Genomic DNA, 25,450 nt, shown 5'->3' with positions numbered 1-25,450 from the left:
AGGCTGGCCACAGCAGTATTTTAAGTGAGAAGGGGTTTTGCTGTGACCTCCCTGTCAGCCAGTAAGAGCCTCTTGTGGCGCAGAGTGGTAAGGCAGCCGCCTGAAAGCTTTGCTCATGAGGTTGGGAGTTCGATCCCAGCAGCCGGCTCAAGGTTGACTCAGCCTTCCATCCTTCCGAGGTCGGTAAAATGAGTACCCAGCTTGCTGCTGGGGGGTAAACGGTCATGACTGGGGAAGGCACTGGCAAACCACCCCGTATTGAGTCTGCCATGAAAACGCTAGAGGGCGTCACCCCAAGGGTCAGACATGACTCGGTGCTTGCACAGGGGATACCTTTACCTTTACCTTTACCCTGTCAGCCAATGGTTAGGCAGAAGGGGAAAGCTTTCACCCCCTCAAATGAATCACTATTTACACAGATTTCATATATCTCTCATCAACTTTATTAGATGGCCGAATCTACAAAATGTGATGGGAGAACTATTCCTTTTTAACATTGTGAATAAGATAAACTGAGAAAAAGAAGAAATGCGTAAGAGATTTCAAAATAAACTTTGTCAAATACTGGGTATGATCCAGACACACTTATATGGCATGATCCAGAGACTATTACATTCCAATTTTTAGATTATATTTAAGCATTTAGATTTTGTGTTGATGTAAAGGAAACATCAATATTATCTTATTTTTACATGGCCAAATCAGTAGATACATAAATCCAGAGATGGGAGCCACGAGCAGGCAAGAAACATCTTTCTATTAGTCTAGGAAAAACCCAGGTTTTTAATTATAATTATTATAAATCAGTGATTTGTCTAAACCCTTATACGAGTGGTCCAGTAAATGTATATAAATCCTGGCCTATGTGTGTGCACATTTGTTTTTAGGGAAGAACAAACATGTTCCCATTTTACAAAAAAGAAGGGGGGGAGGACCAATACCTGAATAGGTGCTGGGTTTGTATCACACGTTCAGTTGTACATATTCTGACTGCAACATGAGAGTTAATCAATACACAGACATAGAACAATGGAATGTAAGCTGGATATGGATTTTACATGTGTTCATTGTAACAGGTGCTCAGGGCTCCAGTAAAAGATGTGCTTAACAACTATGATAGATGAGTAAGAGTAACAGTTCTGTAACAGCATAATGATCCAGCAGTTCTTCCACATTGGAATATTCCCACTTTTCACCCAAGGAGGTTGAGGATGGGGTAGAGGAAGTACAACACCAGTCACTGTGGTTGCTTTGGCCAATTCTGCATTGGACCTGAAGCTCATAAACCAAATGCTAAATAAGAGGTTTTCATTATGAATGGATTCTTTTAATGTCTCATAATATAAACCATGAATGATGTGTATTCATAGATGACAATGTGATTCCTTTCTTAGAACATTCCACAGTGCTGCCTGCATTTCTTTGTTCTTTAGGCTGTAGATTATTGGGTTCAACAAAGGAGTGATGATAGTGTACAGCACAGAGATCACACGGTCATCTTCCATGGAATGACGGGAGGAAGGTCTCATGTAAGTAAAGATGCCTGTGCTGTAGAAGATACTCACCACAGTCAGGTGGGAGGCATATGTAGAAAATGTCTTGATCCTGCCCTGAGCTGAACTGATTTTGAGCACTGATAAGACAATCAGAACATAGGAGAGGACAATTAAGAAGACAGTTACTATCAGGATACTTCCAGAGATCATAAACGTCACCAGTTCTGTAAGGGAAGTGTCAGAGTAGGACAGATGCAAGACAGGTGGGATGTCACAGAAGAAGTGCACTATCTTATTGGGACCACAGAAGTCCAAGGAGAACACAAAGGCAATGTTGACAGTGGCATTAAGACCTCCAATGGCCCATGACACTGCAAGGAGCCATCTGAGCATAGGCTGGCTCATGAGCAATGTGTACTGCAATGGGTGGCAGATGGCAGCATAACGATCATAGGCCATGACAGAGAGTAAGGCACCTTCCGTAGCTCCTGTGGCTAGAAAGCAGAACATTTGGAGTGCGCAGCCATCAAAAGAGATGGTCTTGTTCCCTGCTACAAGATCCCATAACATCTTTGGCATGGTGGAGCTGATGTAGCAGATCTCAGTAAAGGACAGATTGCTTAACAAGAAGTACATTGGAGTTTGGAGGTGCTGATCGGCCTGTATCAAAAGAATAATGGCCAGATTCCCTGCTAATGTGAACACGTATGCCAACAGCCCCGTGACAAAAAGGACCGACTGGATGTTAGGATCTTCCGACAGTCCCAAGAGAATGAACTCTGCCAGAATTGTATGATTCTTTCTTTCCATTTTCCCAGTGAATTATGTATCTGCAAAGCAGAGTCCAGGTCAACCGCAGATGGATTTCCTCATGGCAGGGAGATCTGTACAATCAGGAAAAGAGGGATATTTATTAATGATAATTAATTACTACTGCCTACTATCTAAGCCTCAGAAGCCTTCTACAACTACTAAAAGGATGTTGAGTTATTTCTTCCTCAACAGAATCTCCATGGGAAGAGTGGGAGTCATGAATGAAAAGGAAGAGGGTCTGATGGATACCTGGCAAGCTACCTTAGCTGGAGGGATTCTGCCAGTTTCTGGCCCTGACTGATCATCCATTAAGGCATCTAGATGGCTCTGGGGTCAGATCACGGCTGCAAACATGGTACCTTGGAGAAAGGTTTCACCTGCCCTCCACCCCATGCTATGTGGTCCTGATCTGATGCAAATGTTATTGGATTATACTGATCATTATTCTATATGTCAAATGAGCAAGAGCTTTAGCCTTTACGATATTCATTGCGGCTGATATTCAGTCTATCTAGTTCCCCCGTCTCCTGCATAATTGTATAAATCTCCATCAAAGCTTCCCTTAGCAATCTTTCTTCTAGACTGAGAAGTCTGAAATTGTTTTTAGCCAGTCGTCATAGGAAAGGTGCGCCAACCCCTTAATTACTCTGGTTGCCTTTTTCAGTACTTTTTCAGTTCCACAATCTTCACAGAATCACAGAATCATAGAGTTGGAAGGGGCCACACAGGCCATCTAGTCCAACCCCCTGCTCAATGCAGGATCAGTCCAAAGCATCCTAAAGCATCCAAGAAAAGTGTGTATCCAACCTTTGCTTGAAGACTGCCAGTGAGGGGGAGCTCACCACCTCCTTAGGCAGCCTATTCCACTGCTGAACTACTCTGACTGTGAAAGTCTTCTTATCTTACCTTCTCTGCAACTGCTCCCTTCTTCAGCTCAGGGTGAGAAAAAATTGACTTGGAGGATCATCTGGCAGTGGTAAGCCACAGGAGTTGGGAGAAGTTAATTCATATCCTTTAAAGAACATCCTTTATAGAGTGGGTCTGTCATTGTTATTTAGCCCTCGCCCCGAGAAATGTCACAAGCCCATTTTTCTCTAGTTTTTAGCAGGACAAAAAGGTTGTTCATCCCACCAACAGCAATTCTGAAGTAAAAAAAAAAAATCAAACCTCCTTACATTAGCTGTGCCTTTTTATCCATTATTTCTTCCAATTGACAACATATTGTATAGCGAACTGCTGCTGAAATGATGTAACTAAGTGTAATTTACTTTATATCTCTGGGGGGAAGAGCTAAAACAAGCCCGTTTGAGAAATGTTATATATGTGCTCAAATCATCAACAGTCTCGGATGGAAGAAGCTAGAAAGGCTGAGGGAATCCATGCAAAGCCAGTAAATTGCTATGAGAAATTGGTTGTGTCTTGTTTATAAAGTCCTGTCGTTTATGTAAAATGAGATTACTGGTGTTGAAAAAGATAGGGTCTCCTCAGACCATCAGAATGACTATGCTGGAAATGATGGAGCCTGCTAGGACCAAAACCATGGGTTTTAACTATGTTTTAATGGTTTTTAATGGGATTTTAATGTATTTATGGATTTTTGTAAACCGCCGCGAGACATTTGAGAGTGGCAGTATATAAATATAAATAAATAAACAAGCATTCAATATCACATGGGGGCTATGTTAAAGAGTGGACATGGGTGAGACAAAGGAACATATTTGGGTGGATCCAACCCCTGGATACATGTTGTTATACTTAGAAATCAGGTTCACCATACAGAACCCAGTGAAGACTCATGTTTCATGAGCTTAATTGTATGAATATGATCCAGGGACTGTGCTTCAACAATCTTGCATCTTTTAGTCATTCCAAAACCTTCCTTAAAAAGAAACTGGTTAGCCACAAGATTGCATGCAAGAAAGGCTAACAGATAATCACCTTATGTGCACCTTTAGAATAAGAAGGAAAGTTGTTTATTATACCCTGCTTGTTTACTGCTATGCGGCATAGATGAGGTAGTTGGCAAGGTGACATTTTCGTGAGAATCAGCCCTACTGCTATAGATGTTGTACAATTGTATAACTCAAAGAAGAATTGGTGTAATACCCTGCTTTTCTCTGCTTAAAAGAATCTCAAAGTGATATACAATCTCCTTCCTTTCCTCTCCTCACAATAAACATCCTGGAAGGTAGGTTCGGCTGAGAGAGCTGACAGAACTGCTCTGCGAGAACAGTTTTAACAGGACTGTGGCTAGCCCCTTCCAACTCAATGATTCTATGATTCTATCAAGGAGCAATCCACTATCTCTCAGCGTTACCAATTTTACAGGGTTAGGGGGAAAGGTAGGAAGGACTCATCTTATTCATCTTAATTAATCTTACCCAAAACTAATTGCAGTATGGTCTTGCTGGGGGAAATGGTATGGATCAGGAAGAGCATTATGAATATTACTAAAGAACATCCAGTGCCAATTGTTTATTTTTCATCTGGATTGGAGCCATGCAATGGAATAGATTTTGACCATGACTCAAAGTCCCAAGGACTACAAGGGTTGCATGTGAAAGCTGACTCCACTGAAATTCTGTCTCATTACATGAAAGTTCAGAATAATGAGAATATGCTATGATTGCAGTGCCATAAAATATGCATTGTCAGCATGGTATAGTGGTTAAGAGCAACATTCTAATTTGGGTTTGTTTCCTCACTCCTCCACATGGGGCCAACTGGGAGACCTTGGGCTAGTCACAGTTATCTTAGGGCTGTAACAACAGCTATGGGTAGTAAGGTTTCTAGAGTGTATGAGCCAGTGCAACAGGCTCTAAGGCTTGTGGGAGTTGATATATTGATGTGGGCTGGAAAGACGCTCAGTTCAGGCAGAGCTGCAGCTGAGACTGGTCAGAGAAAGGTCTGACAGATCTTTCGCTGATACACACCTCTGAGGAGATTCTCTAGTGAAAAAGCAGAAATTTTGGGACAGGGCTAATCCACACTGTGTCTGGTCAGCTATAGCAGTCATTTGGTGGAGATAATTTGGGTGGCCAGGTGTTTGCACCAAAAGTTGGTCAAAGTGAAAGTGCCTAGTTGTGAGGTGAAATTAGAAGAGAATAGTATAGAGATTCTTGAATTCCAAACAATCTTCCCTCATTGTAAATCTTTTGTTTATTTGAAAAAGCATCTCAGTATCTTTAAGTTCAAGGGGTTTAAATGGCTGCCAGCCATTTTAGCAGTCTGTTTAGCTTCCCATTGTTACTAAGCAGGAAGGTGCAAAATCAATTGCTGAAATGTCTTAGAACCATTTTTGCATAACAGCAAGGTGGGCATGCCAATCTACCAGTATTTAAACTGGCACTTTGATCTTGTGAACTGAAGCACTCATAGCATTCTTTAAAAATTTTTAAATGACAAGAATTATGGCAAGTTTATATGTAAGCTTCTATAGAAGGTTGCACATATATAAAATAAGACTGTACACAACTGTTTTCTATATGCCATAGCTTCCAGTGTTGGTGAAGCTGCAAGTTCCATTGGTTTGCTAATTTCATTGGTTACATTGTTGCAGTATAAATCATTTGGCTATCATAAGATGTCATGTAGCCGCACCCCCCTTTATCCTGAGCCTTTGGGGAGGGTGGTATATAAATGTAAATCAATCTATCTATCTATCAATCCTTGGTTCCATGACTCAGCTAGGCTACATGCTTGTAGGATCTGGTCTCTTTATACTTTGGTTTTCTGGCTCCCCCAGCCCCCATTCCTAGGTTGTTTAGCTTTCTGTAAAGCTCTGACCTTCAAGATGCTATCTCTGCATATCATGGCTAGAGCCAAATGTCCAAGCTGCTTGTTAGCAGCAAATTGTCATAACTTTATTCTAAAACTTTCCTTTGTAGATTAAAGCTGGTGTTCTGTGGGAAAGATTTTTGGTGGGCAAAGTATACATTGGTTCCCATGAAGTGCCCTGATGTATAGGAGATCCTCTGGGCCAAACAAGGTCACATGTTTCAGAACGATAGGGGAACTGCAGCTGCCTCAGCTCTAACAGGCAATACAGGGTACCCAAGGATTTAAGGAGAGGCCAAATCTCTGAAAGATTCTCAGTAGATTCTGAAAGCTCACGTATTATTCTTAGTGAAAAAGCTTACAGTGTGATTTATATGCCTTTTATGAAGTAACAGCCTGTTACTTCATAAAACAGCCTGTTACTTCAGGATCTATGAACTTATTTCAAAATCTTTCTGTTGAAACCTTTTTTTAACAAACTAGAGAGTCACAAAAGTTCCCTTCTTCTCAGAGAATAGCAGACCAGAGTAAGAATCTCACAAAAACATATAGAGCAATATGTTTGGGTGGAGAAGGATGGGGCAAGCAACTAGTCTCTTTTAATTATTTCTTTTCACAACTGAGAAAGTGCCTGCTATTAATTACTAACCATGACATTTTTATTTCTCCAGTGTTTTGGTGAACTACAAATTAACCCAAAGACTGATAAGCTTTTTTAGCAAAGGATTATCATATCACATAATTTGGATGTTCTGACACAGTTGACTAAATTTTCTACTAATTTACTTTTTTCTTATATTTGTACTCTTATGATCCTCATTTCATTTTGTCTGAGCAAGAGTGCATGCACCCAGAAGGTCATGCTTTGAATAAATCTTTGTGGATCCTAAAGATGCTATCAGAATCTATCATTCACTTGAGCCCTGAGAAACAACAACTTCTGTTAAGTCTTACCCATTCTTTCCTAAGGGCATTTTGAATATCCCTGTTCCTCAAGCTGTATATGATGGGATTAAGCATAGGCGTAATGATCCCATACAAAACAGATGAGACTTGGCCCTTTTTCTGAGTAGAGCTGGGGAGAAGGTATGCTATGATTGCAGTGCCATAAAATATGTTGACCACGATGAGATGAGAAGCACAGGTGGAGAAGGCTTTAATACGCCCATCCTTTGTGCGGATCCTGAGAATGGATATGACTATGTAAACATAAGACACTAGTGTACACAAGAAGGAGCCAATTATCACACTTCCACCACCCATAAAGATTGCAATATCATTGACTTGAGTGCTGGAGCAAGAAAGCTGCAAAAGAGGTAGGATGTCACAGAAAAAGTGATGGATGACATTGTCCTGACAGAAGGACAGAAGGGACATCAGGCCAGAGTGCACACCTGAATTAGCCAAGCCCAGAAACCAAGCAGTCACTGCTAAAGAGGTGCAAACTTTGTGGCTCATAAGCATGTTGTAATGCAGTGGATGACAAATGGCAGCATATCGGTCAAAAGCCATAACACTCAGCAGGAGGCATTCAATCCCACCAAAGGAAATGAAGAAGTACATCTGGGAGAAGCAACCAGACAGAGAGATAGTTTTGTCTTGAGACAGGTAATTCATCAGCATCTTTGGGACAGTGGAAGTTGTATATCCAATGTCGACCACAGAGAGATTGCCCAGAAAGAAATACATGGGGCTGTGAAGTTTGCTGTCCAAGCTGATGGTCAGAAGGATTAGAACATTCCCAAAGAGAGCCACCAAGTAGATGAGCAGAAAGAGACCAAAGAGAATGAGCTGGACTTCAGGGTTGCTGGAGAGTCCCAAGAGTATAAATTCAGTGACAGATGTGTCATTCTGCAATATTTGGTGTGGAAGCTCCATCTGTGAAGGAATATCAACATTTTGTAAATTTTTTATTGGAACATATGGTGTGGAACGACAACAGTCTGTTTTTCGTTATTATTTTTCCTGTGGATGTGGATTTAAACATGCTTTAGTGAGTTCTAAGGGTCAACTTTTCTGGACAAAAAAATAAAGAGAACTTCTGATACTTTGTTACTCTCATAACCTGATTTTCCCCCTCCAGAACAATGTTGCAGAGTTCCCCAGGTACTAGTTGGTGATAATTGTTAACATCATCACAGCAGCATGGTTCATCCCTGCTAGACACTAAAAAAGAAGTCCAGAGTCCCAGGAAAGTGAACAGCTGGGTAAGGTTAGGAAGTGGTTTGTATTAGTTAGACTTATTGCTTTGCCAATAGTCCAAGCATGTAACACAATTGGAGAATGTTATTGAGATGAAATATCTTTTGTTTACTGAGTTGTGGTGTGTCTATTGATACACATCAAAAAAAAGATGAATGGATGGGAAGAAAGGCTTTCATTCTCATAATTAGAGCATTTTCCACTGTCCCTTCTTATTTAACCCATACTATTTACAACATTTTTGCTAGGTTTTACAGTTGAACAGTTGAATGGATCGTATAGTTAATGTTATAATGTTATGTTAGAAATGTAATAAGTTTGTAATTCTAGTCCATTCAATTCAATGTATTGTGCTATGAATTCATTGTGAACCGCCCTGAGCCGCAAGGGAGGGCAGTATAAAAATGTAATTAAATAAATTAACAAACACACAAATAAAATAAGTTACTAACAGTGCAATGAATAGTGTACTCAGAAGCAAGTCACACTCTGTTCAATAGTATCCCCTGATAAATATGCATCATATATTATTTCAGTGCCTAGCACTAGTATTCTAAGGAAGGGCTGGAATCCAAAATGCCCATTCTATACTACCTCTGTCTTCACCCCATCCCTTCTCTCCCATCTGTTCATTCTGATCAAATCCTCCCAAATCACTAGATGTAATCTTATCTAGAGGACTGGATCACATCAAGATCTATGAACCAGCTTTAAGCCCAAGTTCAAACATCTCCATTAAGACCTGACCTATTGTGTTCACTATTTTCCTTAACATCCCCTTATCCTGCACAAGTCAGAAGTAATTTTAGTGAAATGTTTTTTCAAACATGATTTGTTAGTTGGGCTACGGGGGAAAGTCCAATGGATCAATGACCCTCTTCCTTCCTAAGTGTTAGATAGGGAGAATGGTACATTTGTATATATTATTAGCCTTCCCTGGACAACCTCAAAGCAGGATCCCTGGGTCTCCTTCTATGTTTTATTCTCACAACAATTTTTGAGGTCAGTTAGGCTGAGAGTGAACAGCTGGCCTTGAGTGGGATTTGAACCCAGGTCTCCCAGGTCACACTTCACCCTGGCTCTAGTAAGCATTAATGTTGTTCTCACTAAAATGAAATCAGAACTCAAACATATTCAACTACATTCATACAAACGTTCACATGTGTATGTGTGGGTGGGTGCATTAGCATATATGCCCCTTTTCTTCTCAGCCTTTCACTGGTAAAACTCATATCATTGCTTAAAACACAGAAAGTTGGTCTCTGAATGTTAGGGCAATCTGGGGAAGAAATAAACTACACTATTATCATATTAAAATAATAATAAATAAAAAGTGATGATAAATTTGACTTTGCAATGTAGTTTATCTGTTTGGTTTATTGAAAGTCATATCTTTGGAAGAACCATTTGAAAACTACGTAAATGAGGGTGATTTTTTTAAGATCACATACCAAACACAGCATCTGTTCAGCATGTGCCTTATCAAACATGCTTTTGTAAATCAAAAAGCTTGCAGGTCCTTCCCTGTCCACTTCCTTCCCTCAGAGGCACAAATTTCCCTCTTTTTTTTTTCTTCTCTGTTCCGGAGCAACCATAGTTATTTGTTTTCACTTTTCCTGAAGAATTCTGGCTATCCCACCCTGTCATAGTATAATAGTTTTGGCTGTTTATTCAGCCTGAGAACCTGCAGGAAGGAACTTAAATGGAACTTGAGAAGTTTTTACATTCCAAATCTGTAAACCGCCGGGGGCGGTATAAATATCTGTAAACCGCCGGGGGCGGTATAAATAAAGCAGTAAGGGGGGTTCAGGTGGGCTCAGTCCGGGATGAGGAAAGGAGCCTGTTGGCTCCTTGGCCCCGGACTGACAGCAGAGGGACCAATCGGAAGTCGCGAAGCGACTTCCGATTGGTCCCTCTGCTGTCAGTCCGGGGCCAAGGAGCCAGTCAGGAGTCGCGACCAGCACCACTCCTGATTGGCCTCTTCTCCTCACTGAGACAGCAGAGGGGCCAGTCACGAGCCTCCAGCAGTTCAAACAGCTCTGAAGGCGCGAAACTGTATCCTCGACCTGCCCACACCCCAGGACCGTTAACGGCCGTTAGTCCTGGCTGCCACCACCAGAACAATCACAGAAGAAGCAAGCTCCTGGTCTCTCATTGATCAAGCGCCTCACCGGCTCCCGCCACCCACGACTGCACCGGCAAGTGCACCCGCCTTCCAACTTTTCAAGCCCCCTGGCCCACGAACAAACCTTCCCTGCTGCCCAGACGCTTCCCCCCTCCCCTTGCCCACCAACCCGGTATAAGCACCGAGAAAACCAACTGTATGCATATTTGAGTTCCCTCCCTCCCTGCTACTCGCCCCTCTTTCTTTCCCCGGCCGGGCTGCTGAGACGCGCCTGCAAGAAGTCTCGCTTTAAGGAGGGGAGGGGGGGGGGGCTCAGAGCCATGGCGCCCCAGCCCCTGTCATGCTTCTGTCGGTGCGAGTGTCTTCTTGCAGGGGCCTCCAAGCACCCCGGCCGGCCAAAAGAACAGGGGCGAAGAGCAGGCACCCAGAAAACCAACTGTATGCATATTTGAGTTCCCTCCCTCCCTGCTACTCGCCCCTCTTTCTTTCCCCGGCCGGGCTGCTGAGACGCGCCTGCAAGAAGTCTCGCTTTAAGGAGGGGGGGGGGCTCAGAGCCATGGCACCGCGGCCCCTGTCATGCTCCTGGTGGGCTGTTGATGTAGTTCTGTTGGTGCGAGTGTCCCTCGGCAGCTTTGGGTGCGCTCCGGAGCCCAGGAGCAGGATTTACTGTGGAAGATCCACGGAACAGCGGTTCCCTTTGTCAACCCTTCGGCAGTCAGCACTATCGCCCATTCAAGGAGGGGGATGGGCTTGTAGAGGCACGGGGGAGGGCAGTGGTGGCTGGCTGGACGCTCAGTACCAGGGCAAGGCGTGGGATGTGCGGGTCAAGCCCCCCGCCCCGCTTAAAGCCAGACTTCTTGCGGGCGCATCCCAGCAGACCGGCCACTGAAACAGTTGCGAGGAGAAGGCAGCCAGACCTCTTGGCTGTGAGACTCGACTGTATGCATATTTGAGTTGGCTCGCTCCCTGCTGCTCGCCCCTGTTTCTTTTGGCAGCCAGGCTGCTGGGAGGCGCCTGCAAGAAGTCTGGCTTTAAGCGGGGGGGGGGGGGGGCTCAGGGCCATGGCGCCGCGGCCCCTGTCATGCTTCCGGCGGCTCGCTGACGTAGTTCTATCGATGCAAGTGTCCTGCAGCCGCTTTGCCCGTGCTCCGGAGCCCAGGAGCAGGATTCACCATGGGAGATCTGCAGAGAGCTGCCTCTCTTTGTCAGGCTTTGGCCAGTCTGCGTTGTCACCCGGTCAAGGAGGGGAACGGGCCTGGATGGATGGTCGGTGCCACGGCAAGCCGTGGGATGCGCAGGTCTCAACCGGCCAGTCAAGCCCCCCCCCCTCTGTTTTCCACGGCATCTGGGGAAGGGAACATGGATTAGCGCTTCCCAGTTGGTGGGAGGGGAGGAGAGAACAGGAGGCTTGGGCTCCTGACACTTATGCCGGTTTGGTAGACAGGGGGGGGGAGGGAAGCATCTGGCCGCAAGGGCAGGATCGATTGTGGCCCATGGGACTGGTCCCAAGCCATGGGATGCTCCCCTGCGCGGGTCTCAGATGGCCAGTCAAGCCTCCCCTCCTGCGACACCTCCGCTGCACAAAAGAAGACAGACGAACAGCCAGGGAGACAACTCAAATGTATGTAGCTCTTAAAATTGCACCCAGTATATGCCCATAGTCGAGCAAACATCCCACAGCCTCCTGTTCTCTCCTCCCCTCCCTCCAGCTGTCACCTGCTACTCCGCCTCCCTGTGCCAGCCTCCTCGCAAAGCTGGGGGGGGGGGGAGGGCTCCAGCTCTAAAGCATAAATTCAGCCTTCTAAAACTGCATCTTCATGGTGTTAATTCAGCCCTCGAAAGCGAAAAAAACACACACACAAAGAAAAAAACTCAAAAAGCAACATGCACAGCTGCAGCACTGTGACAGAACTGTTCTTCTGCCCCTTTACCTGATCACAGAGATAAGTTTGTGGATCATGTGACTTGCTCCCATCTCCTACCATATTACTTGCAATAGCTCATACCCCATCCCTGTTCAACTTCTCACTGACACTCAACAGCTGCTTTTAAGCCCACATTTTTTACCCTGTCCTTGGAAAATCCACCTGCTCTGGCTACACCCTGTCCCATGACTGTTCAACAGCTCATTTGTGCAAGAAGAACACAAACAGAGGACAAATAATAACACCCCCCCCCTCTCCTTGATGCTTATCCATCAGGTTAAAACACTGTTTCTGCTCACAGTAGACTTGCAGTGCTGACCATGCAGTATACTGCTTGCCCACATGACGCTGAAGATGCCTTTCACACTTCAATATGTGCTATGGATTATTTCTTCGGGGCTACTTAACAGCTTCTTTGCCTTCATTACAATATTGGACCAATTCGAACCTTGAAGGCAAACATCACCCAACATTATGTAGTTTGCACTAACCATGAACACAATACATATATGTTGCCGTGGGGGGGGGGGGAATGTTGAGAACTCATTGTCCTCATATTCAGAATCCCCATCACCTTCTATGCTAATTTAACCACATGACTGAAGAATTTATACCACTGCCCACATAACGTGCCAACCCACTCTGGGAAACATTGGTTTGATAATATCTCCACTATAATTTCAATTTGGTTTTTAACTTTTATCAGAAGAAATTCCCCTTTCTGTGTTTTGTGCATGCAGAACAGTATGTGAGGATACAACTGTTTGTACTTTGTGCACACTGAGAGAATAAAACATGATTTCACTGCTGTTGGAAGAATTGTTGCATGCATGGAAATCTCCAAAGCCAAAACCAATGACACCTGCCTTTGCTGAGACTGGTTGCTGTAAGCATTTGCTTCAGCAGGATTTGATGATACATAAGACACAAACATTGCACAATTCCCTGGGCCTGGAGGTTAGGTTACGTGATATGGCTTTAACAGTCGTAGGAATCCTGCCAATACACAGTGCTAAACTTACAATACAGTTAGATCAAGCTATCTCCTCTATGATTTACACAGCTTTTAATTAGCATCTTTCTGGGAATGCTTTCATAGGGCATACGTGTACCTGCCATAGAGAACCATTGCCCAATTAGTGTTTTTTCAGAGCAAGTACAAACTACTGTTTCAGATAGAGACTTCTATGCAGGTTACAATATGCAGGTTACCTTGGGCCAATGACATGAAAACCACTTCCCTGTGTTACAAACAAATTTTACCCTACGTTTTTATTGCCCTCTCCTGCCTGAGTTGCCTCTTTTCCTGTCTGAAGAACTTTGGCTGCTGGCTCACCCATGGAATTTGAGGGAAGGATTAGGAAACCACTTTGACTTTAAAAACTGCAATGGCATTCAAGGCATTTTAAAAATAATAATAATAATACCCCCCTCCCCCCAAAAAAACCAAACAAACCTCGGAATAATGTCCTGGGTACAAGTCACGTTAAATCAGGAGTTGAAATTTATGAGGTCAAGCCACTCCATGCATAGATTGAAACATCTTTTGGTTCCAGCTAATGGCAGGTTCCTTTGATTCCAAGAACACGCAGTCTCCCTCAGACATCCTGCCTCATTTACTTCACCAGATGACTGGCGTGGGGGGCTCTCAACACATACCTCCTTACATCCTAGGACTGCAGATTTCTAATCTGGCCTGCAAGGTCTCATTCTACAACCCCCCCCACATGCAGCCAGGTGGGTGCACTTGGCCTTCCCATGGCACACATAACATTGTTCTGACCAAGCGGTGCTGTCAGGGCTCTCTCCACCTCATCCATCCACATCACTGGGTATCGGTTGTGAGGAGAGGAAAAGGGAGGTAAATGTACACTGCTTTGAGAGTCCTTTGGATAGATAATGGCGGCAACTAAGACCCAGCTCTTCCTCCTCCTGCTCCTCCTCCTCCTCTTCTTCCTCTTCCTCTTCTTCTTCTTCTGTGCATCCTCCGTTCAAGCCATTCTCCCCTTCAACCTCTGTCTTCCCCCTGCCATCTCCCTCTACCAGGTTCCCACCAACATTCCCTCCTACATGATTCTGCTCTCACTCCTGCCCCTCTCAACATTTCCCTGCCCTCCTCCTGTCTCTACAAAACCACACTTGCTACGCCTCTCCCATGACCAATTCACACTTCCCTGTGTGCCTCCACCCTAATCCTTGCTTATCCTTGCTCTTTCTGTGCCCATTCCACAGCTGCCAGCTTGCTTGCCAGTCTCTCCAGCGTCAATCAGCCTCCAGACCATCCTGCTACCACCACAATTACAAACACCTACGCTCCCCCTCGGTGAGTGATGCTGCCATCATTTGCTCCATCTCCCACCATCCTCAGACTGCAATACTGCCTCCCCACCAGCACTTCTCCCACAAGGACACCTGGGTACTGGCAATCCTTCTACACCCATCTGAAGCACCCAAAACCCCACAGTGCCCTGTGCTGCCCTCCTTGCCACTATGCCCACATCCATGGCCAGCACTACCTCTCTCCCACTCAGACCTACCAAAACAGTGACTATTCCCTACTCTTTGAAATAACTCTCCCTATCTTTCCCCCGACCCCTTACAAACCTGATATTTCTCCTGCTTACACCTCTGTTCTCCTTTTACAGAGCAAACCACATCATCCTGTGACTCCAACGAGGAGAACACGACCTGCATCTCTGGCAGACTCCTTGGACTGCTTGCCTGAAGCCACACCTACCATACATCCAGCAATTTCGACACTGTCTCCCACATCCCTCCCCTTCTCCCAGCCTCTCCTATATACCCCTCCCCACCACATGCCTACCTGACACTTGCTCATAAACCACCACAATACACGGAACGCTCTTACCCTTCTTTCTTTCCTCCACAGATAGACTTGCCTACTCTCCTGCTTCAATCATCCTTCTGCGCTACTGTGAAGACACCTCCACCACAAATCAGGCCTCCCTACAGACTCTCTACTTCGTGAATACCACTCCGAACTTCCTCCTCCATAGCAGCCTGCCCACAAAACCTTTCACACTCAACAACACTTACACACACAACACCGCCCTTAAAACCTCCTGTTTCCCTTCCACTGCAGCCTATGAGCCTGCACCTGTTTGACCCTACTACACAAATCTCCTACAATCCTACTCCCTCCAAGCGTTTCCCGTTACAAATATACCCTCTGCCCCAATAGTTGCCTTTGTCTCCACAGACTCCTCAGTGACTACTGCTGCTTCCCCATCCCTCGGCATCCTAACACCTTCCCGCCAATCTTCTGCACCTTGCAAGCTCATCACAACCCCTCTTAACAAGCGTCCCCACTACTGCATCCATTCCGCACCTGCCTACGTACCTGCCCGCCTCTCCACCATACATCTAAAATCCCAACATTCTCCAAGCCTCCTACAAACCCCCTGAAACGGGGGTTCTGCATCCTCCCCACAAGCCTCTTGGTAAGTACCGCTAACGTGCCAGGCCCCACACTTCCCACTCTCTTCACCCCTCTATGGAGACTGTCCCCTCCCCTCCCCACACCCAAGCCCACCCTCATCCTTGCCCCTTGTGGCTCCCTTCCACAGCTGCCTGTGTGCCTGCCAGCCTCTCCAGCTACTCTACGGCCTACCAAGACTCCTGCCCACACCACTCTTCCGACCTCCTACTCACCCCCTGAAACGGGGGTTCTGCATCCTCCCCACAAGCCTCTTGGTAAGTACCGCTAACGTGCCAGGCCCCACACTTCCCACTCTCTTCCCCCCTCTATGGAGACTGTCCCCTCCCCACACCCAAGCCCACCCTCATCCTTGCCCCTTCTGGCTCCCTTCCAGAGCTGCCTGTGTGCCTGCCAGCCTCTCCAGGTACTCTACGGCCTACCAAGACTCCTGCCGCCACCACTCTTCCGACCTCCTACTCACCCCCTGAAACGGGGGTTCTGCATCCTCCCCACAAGCCTCTTGGTAAGTACCGCTAACGTGCCAGGCCCCACACTTCCCACTCTCTTCCCCCCTCTACGGAGACTGTCCCCTCCCCACACCCAAGCCCACCCTCATCCTTGCCCCTTCTGGCTCCCTTCCACAGCTGCCTGTGTGCCTGCCAGCCTCTCCAGCTACTCTACGGCCTACCAAGACTCCTGCCGCCACCACTCTTCCGACCTCCTACTCACCCCCTGAAACGGGGGTTCTGCATCCTCCCCACAAGCCTCTTGGTAAGTACTGCTAACGTACCAGGCAACACACTTCCCACTCTCTTCCCCCCTCTATGGAGACTGTCCCCTCCCCACACCCAAGCACACCCTCATCCTTGCCCCTTCTGGCTCCCTTCCAGAGCTGCCTGTGTGCCTGCCAGCCTCTCCAGGTACTCTACGGCCTACCAAGACTCCTGCCGCCACCACTCTTCCGACCTCCTACTCACCCCCTGAAACGGGGGTTCTGCATCCTCCCCACAAGCCTCTTGGTAAGTACCGCTAACGTGCCAGGCCCCACACTTCCCACTCTCTTCCCTCCTCTACGGAAACTGTCCCCTCCCCACACCCAAGCCCACCCTCATCCTTGCCCCTTCTGGCTCCCTTCCACAGCTGCCTGTGTGCCTGCCAGACTCTCCAGCTACTCTACGGCCTACCAAGACTCCTGCCCCCACCACTCTTCTGCCCTCCTACTCACCCCCTGAAACGGGGGTTCTGCATCCTCCCCACAAGCCTCTTGGTAAGTATCGCTAACGTGCCAGGCCCCACACTTCCCACTCTCTTCCCCCGTCTATGGAGACTGTCCCCTCCCCACACCCAAGCCCACCCTCATCCTTGCCCCTTCTGGCTCCCTTCCACAGCTGCCTGTGTCCTTCCAGCCTCTCCAGCTACTCTACGGCCTACCAAGACTCCTGCCCCCACCACTCTTCTGCCCTCCTACTCACCCCCTGAAACGGGGGTTCTGCATCCTCCCCACAAGCCTCTTGGTAAGTACCGCTAACGTGCCAGCCCCCACACTTCCCACTCTCTTCCCTCCTCTACGGAAACTGTCCCCTCCCCACACCCAAGACCACCCTCATCCGTGCCCCTTCTGGCTCCCTTCCACAGCTGCCTGTGTGCCTGCCAGCCTCTCCAGCTACTCTACGGCCTACCAAGACTCCTGTCGCCACCACTCTTCCGACCTCCTACTCACCCCCTGAAACGGGGGTTCTGCATCCTCCCCACAAGCCTCTTGGTAAGTACTGCTAACGTGCCAGGCAACACACTTCCCACTCTCTTCCCCCCTCTATGGAGACTGTCCCCTCCCCACACCCAAGCCCACCCTCATCCTTGCCCCTTCTGGCTCCCTTCCACAGCTGCCTGTGTGCCTGCCAGCCTCTCCAGCTACTCTACAGCCTACCAAGACTCCTGCCCCCACCACTCTTCTGCCCTCCTACTCACCCCCTGAAACAGGGGTTCTGCATCCTCCCCACAAGCCTCTTGGTAAGTACCGCTAACGTGCCAGCCCCCACACTTCCCACTCTCTTCCCCCCTCTACGGAGACTGTCCCCTCCCCACACCCAAGCCCACCCTCATCCTTGCCCCTTCTGGCTCCCTTCCACAGCTGCCTGTGTGCCTGCCAGCCTCTCCAGGTACTCTACGGCCTACCAAGACTCCTGCCGCCACCACTCTTCCGACCTCCTACTCACCCCCTGAAACGGGGGTTCTGCATCCTCCCCACAAGTCTCTTGGTAAGTACCGCTATCGTGCCAGGCCCCACACTTCCCACTCTCTTCCCTCCTCTACGGAAACTGTCCCCTCCCCACACCCAAGCCCACCCTCATCCTTGCCCCTTCTGGCTCCCTTCCACAGCTGCCTGTGTGCCTGCCAGACTCTCCAGCTACTCTACGGCCTACCAAGACTCCTGCCCCCACCACTCTTCTGCCCTCCTACTCACCCCCTGAAACGGGGGTTCTGCATCCTCCCCACAAGCCTCTTGGTAAGTATCGCTAACGTGCCAGGCCCCACACTTCCCACTCTCTTCCCCCGTCTATGGAGACTGTCCCCTCCCCACACCCAAGCCCACCCTCATCCTTGCCCCTTCTGGCTCCCTTCCACAGCTGCCTGTGTCCTTCCAGCCTCTCCAGCTACTCTACGGCCTACCAAGACTCCTGCCCCCACCACTCTTCTGCCCTCCTACTCACCCCCTGAAACGGGGGTTCTGCATCCTCCCCACAAGCCTCTTGGTAAGTACCGCTAACGTGCCAGCCCCCACACTTCCCACTCTCTTCCCTCCTCTACGGAAACTGTCCCCTCCCCACACCCAAGCCCACCCTCATCCGTGCCCCTTCTGGCTCCCTTCCACAGCTGCCTGTGTGCCTGCCAGCCTCTCCAGCTACTCTACGGCCTACCAAGACTCCTGTCGCCACCACTCTTCCGACCTCCTACTCACCCCCTGAAACGGGGGTTCTGCATCCTCCCCACAAGCCTCTTGGTAAGTACTGCTAACGTGCCAGGCAACACACTTCCCACTCTCTTCCCCCCTCTATGGAGACTGTCCCCTCCCCACACCCAAGCCCACCCTCATCCTTGCCCCTTCTGGCTCCCTTCCACAGCTGCCTGTGTGCCTGCCAGCCTCTCCAGCTACTCTACGGCCTACCAAGACTCCTGCCGCCACCACTCTTCTGCCCTCCTACTCACCCCCTGAAACGGGGGTTCTGCATCCTCCCCACAAGCCTCTTGGTAAGTACCGCTAACGTGCCACGCCCCACACTTCCCACTCTCTTCCCCCCTCTATGGAGACTGTCCCCTCCCCACACCCAAGCCCACCCTCATCCTTGCCCCTTCTGGCTCCCTTCCACAGCTGCCTGTGTGCCTGCCAGCCTCTCCAGCTACTCTACGGCCTAACAAGACTCCTGCCCCCACCACTCTTCTGCCCTCCTACTCACCCCCTGAAACGGGGGTTCTGCATCCTCCCCACAAGCCTCTTGGTAAGTACCGCTAACGTGCCAGCCCCCACGCTTCCCACTCTCTTCCCTCCTCTACGGAAACTGTCCCCTCCCCACACCCAAGCCCACCCTCATCCTTTCCCCTTCTGGCTCCCTTCCACAGCTGCCTGTGTGCCTGCCAGCCTCTCCAGCGACTCTACGGCCTACCAAGACTCCTGCCCCCACCACTCTTCTGACCTCCTACTCACCCCCTGAAACGGGGGTTCTGCATCTCCTACCTACCTGCACCTCCACCTACTGCACCACCATATCACATTCCTGCTACTGACAGTCTTCTCACATCCTGCAAACCGACTCTGATCACATCCTGTGCAACAGCAACGCCATTTGACTGGTAAGGACACATGAACCACAATCCATTGCCTTCAATCACCCTTCATTCCATTCCGAAAGTACAAACCACTCATCCCTTTAACAGGCATCCCCTACTCATCCGTCAGATAAGACTAACGTAGCCATGCCACGCAAGAAACGTCAACGCAGTGACAAACAGACATCTACAGATGCTCATGCCGCCTCCAACCGCAGATATCGTGCGTCACGCAATCCACAAAAGACTGCTGATACCTATAGATGGCGCAGTGAACGACGCAGACAAAGCTGTGCTGCACATACTACAAGCCAACAACCATCTCCAACAGCTACCACTACACAGCAACACATTACAGAACAATCCACAGACAAGAATCCACGCAACTCCCCGGACATTCAGCACAATGCTCCTGTACTTCCTCTTGCCCCCACTATACAAGGACATCTACCTCTAGCTTTCACCATGCCCGGCACCCTACCAACCTCGGAACCACACTGCTCTGGAAACCTCACAGAGACATGCCTATCTTGCCAAGCAAAACACTTCCCTGGAGAGAAACACCAAGGACACCACTACTCAACATGCTGCACTAAGGGAGCTGTTGACCTGCCACCAATTCGCACAGCCACCCTCATCAATGACCTCCTAACCAGACAACATGACCACGCCACCAACTTCATGACCAACATTCGCTCCATCAACAGTTCATTGGCATTTGCATCCATGGGTGCCTCTATTGCTGCCCCACCTCGCCATGGGCCATACTGCTTTAGGATATGTGGAACTATCTACCACCGTGCCGGGGCACTACATCCAAACACTGGGGAACCACGCTCATATGCACAGCTCTACATTCTAGATTCCCTGGAAGCGGCACACCAACGACTTCAACGACCTGAAAATGAGTCATGTAACCCAATCCTCCTACAACAACTCAGCAACTTCATGGCTGAAAACAACCCTTTTGCACAGGCCTGCAAAATGCTCTATGAAGTCGAACAGGAGTGCATCCAAGAAGCTCGCCAAAAACATGCTACACCATCCACTGTCACCATGGCCATCCTTCAAGACAGGGAACATGATCCACGCCGTTACAATGTCCCTTGGTCTAATGAGGTTGCCATCATCTTTGAAGCTGATGACGGATGCCCACCTCTACATCGCGACTTGCTCATCCACTGCCGCAGGCCATCTACTGATCACCCCGCACGTACTGAGCGGATCTCCATTCTCGATCCAAACCTGGAGCCCATGGTCTACCCATTACTTTTCCCCTTAGGAGACCAAAGCTGGGGAATAGATATACCCCTCCAACAGCGACCTAGAGCAATTGCACAACTCCACCAACAGAGTGCACACCCACGCACACGTGTCACTCAGATGCAGTACTACCAGTACCGTCTTTCCGTCCGAGACACATTTAATCCATTTCTTGCAGCGGGCAAACTAACTCAGCAATACATTGTTGATGCCTATGTCAAAACAGAGGCCAACCGTCTCAATTATCTACGCCAGAATCAGAATACTCTACGAGCGGAGAATTACCGTGGACTCATGGACCACCTTCAACAAGCCACAGGAAACACTCCCCCACCAGGCACTGCTATCATCTTACCATCCTCCTTCCAGGGCAGTCCAAGAAACATGATGCAAAACTATCAAGATGCCATGGCTATTGTCCGACAGTACAGTAAGCCTGACCTATTCATTACAATGACTTGCAACCCACAATGGCCAGAAATCCAGGACAACCTTCAAGGACAGCCAGCAGAAAACAGACCAGACATTGTTGCCCGTGTGTTCCACTTGAAGCTCACATCACTGCTTGATGACTTGATGCGACGACATATCTTCGGAACCCCAGTTGCTCAAGTGCATGTGGTTGAGTTCCAGAAAAGAGGCCTCCCACATGCCCATCTCCTACTCCTCCTCAAACAGCCCTTCAAACCACACACACCAGACATCATCGATCTCATTGTCAGTGCTGAGATCCCAGACCCACAGAAGATGCCTGCTTTATATGCAGCAGTTACAAAACACATGATTCATGGGCCATGTGGCGACAAGTACAGATATGCTCCCTGTATGAAGGAGGACAAGTGCAGCAAACGTTTCCCAAAATCCTTCGAGGAAGACACACAACCTAACCAGAACGGTTACCCACTATACCGCCGAAGAGACAATGGCAGAACAGCCGCCGTGCGTGGAGCGACACTAGATAACAGATGGGTTGTCCCCTACAACCCATATCTACTCCTGCGCTATAATTGCCACATCAATGTTGAGGTTTGTGCCTCTGTGAAGAGTGTTAAATACCTTTTCAAATATATCTACAAAGGCTACGACTGTGCCACTATTCGCCTCACAGAGACTAACCAACGGTACGATGAGATCAAGATGCATGTTGACTCCCGGTATGTCAGCCCACCAGAAGCCATGTGGCGCCTCCTTTCCTACAATCTCCATGCGCAGTCACACAGCATTGTACGCCTACCTGTACACCTGCCTGACTACCAGTCTGTAATTTTTGATGCGCGCACACTTCAGACAAACCCCGCCACTGTGGAAAGCAATGCACAGAGAGACACCATGCTCACGGCTTGGTTCCTGCTAAACTCAGAACACGAAGAGGCACGCTCCATCCTCTACATTGACATCCCAAAAACATATATCTTTCAAAAAGACATCCGGAAATGGGTTCCTCGCAAACGGCAGGCGACAAACATCATTGGACGTATGTACTCTGTCAACTTCGCCGCAGATACAGAACGCTACTGCTTACGACTCCTCCTCTTACACATCCCTGGCGCTACAAGCTTTGAAGACATTAGAACTTACAATGGCATTCAATGTGCCTCTTTCCAGGAGGCAGCACTTCAACGTGGCCTGCTACAAGATGACAATGTCTGGGATGCTACAATGGCTGATGCTGCACTATACACCATGCCACACGCTCTCAGAGACCTCTTTGCGTACATCCTTATCTACGGGGTAGTCCCAAGACCTCAGCAGCTCTTTGATAACTACAAAACACAACTCTGGGAGGACTATGCCACACAACATGGCCAAGAACATACTGACAACTGCATTACCTGTCTTGCACGCACACTGACTGACATTGATACCACTTTGCGCATCAATGGATCTTCATGTAGAAAAAAAGGACTCCAACCACCACCAACAATCATCAACACACCACCAGAAGAACACACGCCACAACACTACCACAATCTTGCTACACAGATGGTTGCAACACTCAATGCCCAGCAACTTGCTGCTTACAACAGCATTCTGGATGCAAGCCAAGACAACACATGCCCACACCGCTGCTACTTCATTGATGGACCAGGAGGCACTGGCAAAACATACCTGTACACAACTCTAATATACACATTCAAAGGACTGGGAGGACATGTCTTGCCTGTTGCTTCTACAGGCATTGCAGCAAACCTACTCCCCGGGGGCAAGACATTCTATAACCAATTCAAACTCCTCCCCCCACTAACAGAGACATCTTCCTCAAATATCTCTCCGGACTCAAGGGACGCCACTCTTATACGTACTGCCTATGCCATTATCTGGGATGAGGCCACCATGGCACCAAGAGCAGCCCTCACTGCCATTGACAGACTACTCCAAGAACTTATGTCTTCAAACAAACCTTTTGGGGGAAAACTACTCATCTTGGGAGGAGACTTCAGGCAAACACTCCCGGTTGTCAAACATGGAAACAGAACAACCACCATTGAGGCCACCATCAAACACCATCCTCTCTGGACCCATTTCAACATTTTCCCCTTGACTGTCAATGTACGTGCCACAGATCCTGCCTTCAGTCAATGGATCCTTCAGATTGGAGATGGAGCACATGACATCACGCCACCACTTCCAGAAGACATGGTAGAAATCCCAAGACAAACTATCACTACACAAGACCTGGCTACAGACATTTTTGGCACACAGTTCACCGCAGAACAAACCCACACTTTTACAGACAGAGCCATTCTCTGTCCCAAAAACTCCCATGTCGACACCCTCAACGCAAGCATTCTTCGTCGTTTGGAGGGCAATGTGACAACATACTACAGTGTAGACTCCATTGAGGACGAGAATGAAGAGAACTCAGAAATCTTCTTCCCCATTGAATTCCTCAACTCCCTAAACCCAACCGGCATGCCTCTTCACCAGTTAACTCTAAAAACTGGAGCCATTGTGATACTCCTACGAAATCTGAACACTAACAAAGGCCTATGCAATGGCACCAGACTCATCATTACTGATCTCCGGCCAAACATACTTCTGGCACGGATTGCCACTGGATCAGCCTCAGGAGACACCGTTTTCATACCACGCATCACATTAGCACCTAAAGACCCAGACTTACCCTTCACTCTCTGCCGATTACAATTTCCTGTAAAACTTGCCTTCGCAATGACCATTAACAAATCTCAGGGACAAACACTCCGCAAAGTTGGCCTCCATCTTGAGGAGCCTGTATTCAGCCATGGACAGCTATACGTTGCAATTTCCCGAGTGCGCCGCTTCCAGGACCTCCACATACACGTGACTTCACAACCACAGCAAGGCATGTTACTACCGGGTTCAGACCAAATCTTCACCAAAAACATTGTCTTCCCAGAAATCCTAATACAGAAAACACACAACCAGCCACAGGAACAACATCCACATCTAAGCTCTCTTGACCTCTCCCCTGACCATCCCACCTCCGCTCACTAACAGCCAATCCTCAACAACAAAAGCATAACAATATCCACACAACAATATCATTCCTCTAACACTACACTCCTCCATGACACACAGCAGCAACAAATCATAACCCATCCTTAATGTCAATAAAGAACTTCTGATTACAAAATGCACTTCAGCCCATTTGTCTTTATTTCATCATTTATTGTTATTATACTCTGTTGCCTCCAAAGTACTTCATTGGTCTCAACAACCAAACCTGCTCTTCTTGGACCTCCACACACACCACTCCCACCAACATGGCTGGACGGAAACACTGCAAAACAAAACAGAAAAATAAGCAACATCAAACCACCTCAACATAAGTCCACCACCCTCCAACTCAGCCTCTTCACAATATAGCCATACACTACCTTTCAACACCAAAAGTTTAATCCCTCCTTAACAAAACACTACTACACATTCTCACCAAATATATCTCCACTTCCTTGAACCTCTTCCATTCACTCTACACAAACACCTCCAATAACACTTGCACAAACACCCAGCCACCAACAGCACTCTCAAATCTACACTTTCTAGCGCCCGTTGTATTTAAACGTACAACGGGCTTTAAATCTAGTTAACAATATATTTCATTCAACATATTATTGGGAAAAAGTCAGGAGAAATCAGGGGTTGAAATTCCTTTGGTCACTTGGTATAGATAACTTTGAGGTAAAAACAGTACATGCACAGACTTCAGCTCTTATATTTCAGGCTAATGAGAGTTTCTTATTCATACTTACTGAAAATCTTTATCTTGAAAGGCTTTTGTTGCAGTGTCTAAAATATCCCAGCACTCTTTCTTCAGTATTTGCTCACTCTTTCCAGATGGCTGGTACAATTTTCCAGTACACAAAATGTTTCTCTTGAAACACTAGTACTCATCTTGAGTTTTTAACAGGCTCTTAAGGTTTCTAAAGGCAGTTTTTAACCAAACCATACCAGGGATCTCTCAGTTCTTCAGAACTAACTTCATTCTTGACTGTGAAGGGAAATTCTTCTCTGACTAGAAGAACTACCCCCTTTCCTTGGCCTAAATAGGAATCGCCTTCCCACTCATGGTTGCCAGCTTTCCGCAGTTCTCCTAACTGTG

At 47.7% G+C, this 25,450-nt stretch overlaps 3 protein-coding genes across 5 annotated transcripts; 1 reads left to right on the top strand and 2 right to left on the bottom strand.

The window, feature by feature from the left end:
• Positions 1–1,364: 1,364 nt before the first annotated feature.
• On the bottom strand, positions 1,365–25,450 carry LOC143825903 (olfactory receptor 5A2-like). 3 transcript variants are annotated; one of them, XM_077314311.1, is made up of 2 exons: positions 25,101–25,450; positions 1,365–2,380 (listed from the first exon to the last, which is right to left on the bottom strand). In XM_077314311.1, exon 2 carries the CDS (start codon positions 2,304–2,306, stop codon positions 1,365–1,367), a length of 942 nt encoding a protein of 313 aa, XP_077170426.1. In that variant the 5' UTR covers positions 2,307–2,380; positions 25,101–25,450. The 3 variants fall into 3 exon arrangements, 2 of the variants coding, with proteins under 2 accessions (XP_077170426.1, XP_077170427.1); XM_077314312.1 differs by lacking the exon at positions 25,101–25,450 and adding an exon at positions 9,740–9,796; XR_013226992.1 differs by lacking the exon at positions 1,365–2,380 and adding an exon at positions 24,510–24,628.
• Positions 6,999–7,964, bottom strand: LOC143825225 (olfactory receptor 1f45-like). Its single transcript, XM_077313249.1, has one exon. The coding sequence runs from the start codon at positions 7,962–7,964 to the stop codon at positions 6,999–7,001; it is 966 nt and encodes a 321-aa protein (XP_077169364.1).
• LOC143825902 (uncharacterized) lies at positions 14,552–24,495 on the top strand. The gene is made up of 15 exons (XM_077314309.1): positions 14,552–14,661; positions 14,984–15,799; positions 15,926–16,052; positions 16,172–16,300; positions 16,422–16,548; positions 16,668–16,796; positions 16,918–17,291; positions 17,413–17,539; positions 17,661–17,787; positions 18,157–18,530; positions 18,652–18,778; positions 18,900–19,026; positions 19,148–19,274; positions 19,396–19,626; positions 19,711–24,495. The coding sequence occupies exon 15, from the start codon at positions 19,750–19,752 to the stop codon at positions 24,340–24,342; it is 4,593 nt and encodes a 1,530-aa protein (XP_077170424.1). The 5' UTR covers positions 14,552–14,661; positions 14,984–15,799; positions 15,926–16,052; positions 16,172–16,300; positions 16,422–16,548; positions 16,668–16,796; positions 16,918–17,291; positions 17,413–17,539; positions 17,661–17,787; positions 18,157–18,530; positions 18,652–18,778; positions 18,900–19,026; positions 19,148–19,274; positions 19,396–19,626; positions 19,711–19,749; the 3' UTR covers positions 24,343–24,495.

This window comes from Paroedura picta, chromosome 16, assembly GCF_049243985.1.
Source record: "Paroedura picta isolate Pp20150507F chromosome 16, Ppicta_v3.0, whole genome shotgun sequence".
In the NCBI taxonomy this organism is placed as follows: domain Eukaryota; kingdom Metazoa; phylum Chordata; class Lepidosauria; order Squamata; family Gekkonidae; genus Paroedura; species Paroedura picta.
This window is presented reverse-complemented; position numbering and strand designations above follow the sequence as displayed.

What these genes read in the sequence shown, in the direction of transcription:
- LOC143825225 (XM_077313249.1), bottom strand. Translation starts at nt 7,964, where the DNA reads ATGGAGCTTCCACACCAAATATTGCAGAATGACACATCTGTCACTGAA.
- LOC143825903 (XM_077314311.1), bottom strand. Translation starts at nt 2,306, where the DNA reads ATGGAAAGAAAGAATCATACAATTCTGGCAGAGTTCATTCTCTTGGGA.
- LOC143825902 (XM_077314309.1), top strand. Translation starts at nt 19,750, where the DNA reads ATGCCACGCAAGAAACGTCAACGCAGTGACAAACAGACATCTACAGAT.